The sequence below is a fragment of the Alligator sinensis genome, unplaced genomic scaffold (assembly GCF_000455745.1).
Source record: "Alligator sinensis unplaced genomic scaffold, ASM45574v1 scaffold562_1, whole genome shotgun sequence".
Classification (NCBI taxonomy): domain Eukaryota; kingdom Metazoa; phylum Chordata; order Crocodylia; family Alligatoridae; genus Alligator; species Alligator sinensis.
The window spans coordinates 1,331,520-1,338,375 of NW_005842227.1; the positions used below are offsets into that span (position 1 = coordinate 1,331,520).

General features: G+C 41.9%; 1 protein-coding gene and 1 long non-coding RNA gene across 35 annotated transcripts in view; one reads left to right on the forward strand and one right to left on the reverse strand.

Annotated features, from left to right (window-relative positions):
* Positions 1-6,856, forward strand: part of TRDN (triadin) — a 366,530-nt gene that overhangs the window by 115,758 nt on the left and 243,916 nt on the right. For all 34 annotated transcript variants that reach the window (XR_003094912.1, XR_003094911.1, XR_003094913.1 and 31 more), the window contains one exon: positions 1,384-1,443. Coding sequence is in view for 30 of the 34 variants with exons in the window: in XM_025208370.1 (XP_025064155.1) it covers positions 1,384-1,443 (60 nt within the window). In the remaining 4 variants the exon portion in view is untranslated. The remainder of the gene's footprint in view (positions 1-1,383; positions 1,444-6,856) is intronic.
* LOC112550861 overlaps positions 1-6,856 on the reverse strand; it is a 91,782-nt gene that overhangs the window by 18,927 nt on the left and 65,999 nt on the right. The window lies entirely within an intron of this gene.

Here is a 6,856-nt window from a genome sequence, read left to right on the forward strand (position 1 = left end):
GGATGTGCCCTGTAAGGCTAATTCCAATCTTATCTGAGATCTGCTGCAAGGACCTGAACAGATGAGTACTGCTACTGTTTTAGAGAGTAAGATTTCCTCTGGTTCAACTGAATCTGCTGTAAGTGATTCTTCTGTCTGCTCCTATTCCCTGGTAAATGGTATTTAAACTGGGATAGTTTACTCCTTCATGAAATAGGTTAAAGTTAGCACAGTTTAGCTTCAATGGCTGTAAGATGGTAGCATACAGATATCTTCTTACCTTTTGTATCTCCATTTCAGCAATGTTAAGGGGCAACTCTAGCAGCTGGAGTCACCTGGACATAGGGTTATTTAGACCAGGTACCCAACACAAGCTGCAGGGAATGGATAGTGTGCAGGAGTCTCTGTTACTCACAGGGGAGTGGGCAGGCAGCAGAGCAGCCTGCAGGTGGCTGCACTCCCAATCAGGCACAACCGTCTGATTGGGAACAGAGCCCAGCTGCTTGTTATAAGAACAGGGCTCTGAGTAGTAAAGCCAGCATTTTGCTGCTAGCAGCTGGAGAGAGTGGCTGGAGCTGCTGCTTATAGTGTCTTGGAGGTATAGACATGGATGCCATCTGTGAGGCATGGGACATGGTATAAGGGAAGGTTCAAAGCCATGTATATAGCCCCTTGGCATCAGGGCAAGTAAATGGGCAGCCCCCCACCTTATTATCTACTCTCAATTGTATTATTAAAGGCATGGTGGGTGAGGTAGGTGGGCAGTTAGCCCAGAGATAAGTGGGCGGACCAAAGACTCGACTGGCCTCGGGACACCCACTTGTTACAAGAAGTCATTGTGGTGGCTTTACACCATTCCAAGTTTCATCCATGCGTCAGAATTTATCTGAGGGCTGAACAACATACAAAGTTCCAAGAACCTGTAGTGGGCAGAACACCACCTAAATGCATCATGTAAAAAGCATATACAGAACAAACCATAGAAACATCAAGTTCCTGTAGGCAGGAGCTCCAGGTGCCCATGTGTGATGATAAATCAGAATGATGGTGTTACTTAGCTACCACTTGGATCAAGTGTCTTCTTTTTCCCCCCAGTAAAATATGGTAATAAGGGAGAGCTTACTTGTCTCAGAAAGAAGCTTTGTTAAATTTGATTTAAATCGTCATGCCAGTCCTATGTTCTTCTTGGCAGTTGCTAACAGATTACTTTTAGCCTGTGTGTGAAACTAATAAAAGTTGGACCTTTTATAACCTTTAAAAAAAGGAAACATAAAATAAACTGCAATATTTGTCACGTGTAAGAAATACAGTTTATATTCACTGATATTATTGTTATTGTTTGGCAATAGCTTTTCTCAGTTTTTGACCCCGATTTCTATAAAGCATGTTTTTATTCCATTCTAGTGACTCAGAAAGACAAACCAGAAAAACAAGAAAAAGTGGAAAGGAAACCTCCTCCTAAAGGTAATTATTCTGCTTTATCACTTTTTACAATATGTTAACTATGTAAAGTTTAATGTTGAGTAAGCAAAGAGTTGAATGTATATGAAGTTGTATATGTATATTCAACTGTATGCTATTGAATTCTGAAGAAATAAAAACATACTTGATCAGTCCATCTCTGGCTAATGGCTGGTCTCCACATGGTTCCTTCTTTAAACCTGGGTTTAAACCACATGGTTCCTTCTTTAAACCTTTTCTATGACAATAAGTGAAATAAGGGCCTTGCTGCACACTGCACTTTAAGCTGATCAACTGTTAATTTGTTTTAGTGGTAGCTCAAATTTGGAGCAGTTACACCTTAAAAGCTAAAAACCTTCCAACTGTCCCCCACCTGCACAGCTGTGACTTGCTACTACAGGGCTGGTGAGCAAGGGCTTGACTAGGAGCTACAGTTGTGAATTGCCACTAAGGGGCTGGTGAGCCAAGGCAGGCTTCTATCTCTGCTCTAGGTCAGGGGGTGTGAGAGATGGGTTGAGGGTTGGGGGAGAAGGAGCATGAAGCTGGAGGCATAAAGTTAATAGGATGGGGCTGAGTAATGAAGTGGGAAGTGGAAAGGAAACGGGTGGGGGAAGGGTAGTGAAATGAATTCAACCACTGAAGGATAATGGGGAAAAAAATAAGAAGAAATAAAAAGGAAGTAAATATTTTCTCAGGATTAAAAAAAATGAGATTTCAGATTGGTGTGTTGATGGTGCTGGTCATGCTTCCTGGGGTGGCTGGGAGGTGGGAAGGCACTTTTGGAGGAGCTACTGCATCTGCCCTGGGAAGGAAGCCCCAGCTCGTGATTACCTGATCTGGCCAGCTACCTTGGTCCTCTGCATCCCTTCTAGACACCACTCCTGGACCTGTCTGTGTCTTGCAGCCTAGCTGGCATGTGCTCTGCAGGCTGTTTGCATGAGGCTGCACCCCTGCAGGTTGGAAGCTCACACCCCTGCAGGTAGGAGGGGGAGTTGGCTTGGTGCCAAAACCATTCCCTGAGCAGTAGAGCTCAGGGGATGGAATGGTTTAGGATTGTTCACACACAACGAGTGGGGGGCAGAGCACTGCACCCTGGGATGCTGGAGGACTGTAACTTGGGTGGCTCATCTGTGGGGAGTGGCCACACATTAATGGAACATAAGCTGGGTAACATGGATCAGAGATAAGCATGCCTTGGAGTTGCATAACTTTAAGCTGCCTGAAGTGTGTGTAAAACTAGTTTCAGGTATTAATATGTGGACAGCCCAGGAGCTAAGAGCTTCAGGAGTTACCTAAAATTAATTTGTAACAGGCCCTAAAACTATACATTGCCATATTACTATGTAAGATGAGAGCAGGCTTATCTGAAAGTGATACTTCATAATACATTTTCACTAAAGTTATAATTCTGTTTTCTTTTATGCAGCTAAATGGCACTTTTCCAGCTATAAAAATGGCATTTTTTGACATTTACATGTAGGTAACAATTCAACTTCCCCAGCAGTACCATAGGCTTGTGTATATTGTGCATGCTCAGTCAATGGCCATACGTTTGCTAAGTACGTATAGGTTTCCCTCGCTTTATGCTGTACATGCGTTCCCAGAAAACAGCGCATAACTCGAATTCACTTAAAGGGAACCCACTTTACAATGTAACAAATAGGGATATGTTCCAAGACCTTGGCTGTTCTGACCTCCAGACCAATTTTTACCATGTTTACAAGACAATTTTGGTACTCACCAACAGCAAGCACAGGGGACTATCATCATGGAGGTAGCAACTACAGAAACGTGTTACAGACAATAAGCAAGGAGCATAGATCCACACCAAAGATTATATTTTGGTGCACGTCACTCCCACAACACACCACACAAAGCAGCTGACTGGGGGCTCTTACTGATCACATAAGAGTGAATTTACCTTGCATATAACAAATTTTTGGTATAAAAAGGGTCATTGCATAAGAGCAAATTTGTACATAAAGAACCTGCATAAAGTGAAGGAAACCTGTACATGGTTACATATACACAGCCATTCTGGACATGTACCTGCATGTAAGCCAGCCAGAAACCCATGTAGCTTCTGGCCAGGCATTATCCAGACTAGTCTCCAGTGCACTTTTTATGGTGGGTTAGTGGGCGTCCAAGAGATGGAGACATGTGGTGGTACAAGAACAAAGGCCGCGCCTACATGAAATGCTGATGCATAGTAGCTCATTACTACTGTGCAGTAGCATAGTGTGGCATGAAGCATGATGAAACACTACTGTGCAGTAGTAACAAGCTACTGTGCAGTCAGTGTCACCTAAAAGTTGTTCGGCGACGCTACTGTGCAGCAACTCCAGTTAGTCATTTAGTACTTGTGTATAAATTTAGTACTTGTGTTCAAGTAACCACTGCGCAGTCAGCGTCTTGTGTAGATGCAACCAAGCTGGAGGGTATTTGGCTCAGTGAGATGGCTCCTGCCTTAGAGGGGAGAAGGCACTGGTTTCTAGTCTGGACCCTTCATTTCAATGGAGTAAAAACTATTCCTACTGTGCTGCTCTCTATACAATGGTACAGCATCAAAAGGAGCATTAGAAAAGGTTACCTAACCTTTTGCCTGCTGCTTAGAGCACTGTGCTGGGAAGTCAGAGAAGTGTAACTTCAAACCCTCTCTGGGCAAAGAGGAGCCCAGAACCTAGGCCTCTACCTTCCTGGACCTTAGCTATCAGGTCATTGAGCTCAAGCACAGGAAGGACCCCTGTTGTCCCCCGCCTTGCTTTTCAAGGATTTATATTCAGGTGTGTGTTCAGATATGTGTATAGCTGTCGACGTGTCCAGTCAGCGTGTGGCCCGATTGCACACTCTCAGTCTACCTGCATATGCTAATGCACCCACAGTCTAAATGCAAGGCCAAAAACCCAAATAGACCACTTGAACACCATTTAGATGCACAAAGGGAAGCAGAGTTCTGCTCTAAGTATAGCTAACAACATCCTCATTTCATCAACCAGGAATTTATTCTTATTGTGACTCCAATTAGGAATTGCCGATTGTATAAACAATCACATTCTATTTTATATGCCTATTTTGTTTACAGATTTCTAAAATTAGTTTAATCAGCCCAGAAGCTTAGTAAAGAATGGCTGTGCACAGTATTACTGCAAACAAATTTTGCAGCAGCTTCCAGAGTTCTGGTATGTCAAGGACAGAAGGGCTGAGGACTAGAGGTAATGATTTTGGAGATGGGTTCAGCCTACCCTGAACATCAGCTACTATATCTATGTTAGCAGACCCGACCCAGTGTAGAAGCAGTGAATGTTGACAAAAGTTTACTACTGTCAGATCCATATAATCTCATCACATGAATTAGGATAAGTAAACAAAGGCACTTTTTTAATCAACATAGTACATCAGAGGGTTTGTTGGTATAGTTAAGTCAACTAAGGGATGGGATTTCTTTCCCCACATTTTTCACATAGACCCATGTAGCTATGCCAGCAAAACTTTATAATGTGCCTCAGAAATACACTTACTTCCCTCAATGTCAGTTCCAAACCTATAGGCGGAATTTGGCTCTTGGTTTTTGAAGAAGAAAATATTTACTTAGCATCAGATACAAAAAGGGAACTTAGAATAACACTAACATTTTCTATGTCTTAAGATTAAGTGTCTGGCTGTGGTTAGGACTTGTCACGTGAGGAGCATCTCCAGACTGTATTAAGTAACACATGTTCAATTATTGTCAGACCACTCCACAGAGATAATAATATGAGCAATTTGCAGCCCTCACCCAGCTTCGACATGAGCCAGGTACCCCTCTGCTGTACCAAGCTTTCACTGTTGGTTCCAGCCCCGGCACAACTACTCTGGTGTTGGCCAAGTTATCCAGCTCCACTGAAGTTAAGAGTCTTTTCATTTTATGTATGTTTAAAAAAAATCTAATTCACATCAGTAGGATATATTGAGCGTCCTAGTAATAGGATTGATTGGGAGGCTCAATTTATCATTTCTATCCAGAGCTGGTCAGGAATTTTTGGATAAAACTTTTTTTCAGAAAATAATCATTTGTCAAAACTGAAATGTTTAATAGAAAATTGTGGGTTTTGACTAGCTCCTTTGTTTGAAAAACATTTGAAAAAGTTTCATAGTTGTTCATAATCTTGGTTTTGCCAGTATGAAATAAAAGTTAGAATGTTCAGTTTCATGTTAAATTTTATTTACAGCTTTAAGTTACATTATAAAGCAAACAAAAAAAAAATCCAAGAAAATTAAAAAGGTCAAAACTGAAGCAAGTCTGTTGAAATTATCAAAAATGAAATGTTTTTGACTGACCCGAGTAGATTCTTTTCTTTTTGTTTAGTTAAAATTTTCCAGTATTTTTATCCGTTTAGTAAAGGGAAATGTTTGAAATTTTGAAAACACATGGGACAATTACTGCCCAATTCTAAGTACTATTGAGAAAATAAACACTTGAAGGGAATTATAAACCAAACTAAGTATAATTATACTGCTTTGCAAATATACGGTGTGTTCACACCTTGAATAATGCATATGGTTTTAGTCCCCCCCACCTTAAAAAGGATATGGAACAACTGAAATAAGTGAAAATGTACAGAAAAGGGCAAAGATGATTGGGGACATGGAAGGGCAAATGATATAAAGTGGGATTTTTCAGCTTTGAAAATAAATGATTGAGGTGGGACTTGATAGAGGTTTATAAAGTGAATGATGCAAAGAATATAAATAAGGTTTTAAAATTGAGTAGCTTATTGGTCTGGAGTTTATTGCTCCTGGGAAGCTCCCAGGTGTGCCATTTACACTTGCACCTGGACTGCAGTACATTGAGCTGAGTTGCGGTAGCCCCAGCTGCCAGGGGGCCCAAGGAGTCAGCCTGCCAGCTCAGGGATGCTCTGACTGGCCTCAGTGTGATGTAGAGGGGATGGCTGGGGCAAGTGGATACTTCGGCGCAGGGCTACCTGGCAGGCAGCCCCTTCACTGAAGCACCCTTGTGCTCCAGCCAGCCACATCAGGATCTACATGTGTACTGCTGTGGAGTTTTTCACTCTGCACCACAGTAGTACTTGTAAATACAAGTACTTCGATTTACAAGTACTACCCTGCTGTGGAACTTATTATTTTCCTATGCTGTAATAGGGGTGAACATGTAGACATTGACACATTTACTGTGGAGCTAATTAGTGCCCTCCACAGTAAATGTCTCATGTAGATGCACCTAGTGTGTAATTAACTCGTGGAACTCACTGCCACAAGATGTGGTGGATGCTGACAGTTTAACAAAGTTCAAAAGGGAAATAGATTAACAGAGGAAAGGTCTCTCAGTGGCTAGACAACACAGAAGAAAACGATGCAGCCTCTGAATCAGAAATTCCTAAATGCCAGGAAAGAGCAGGAAGTGGAAAATTCTGGACAT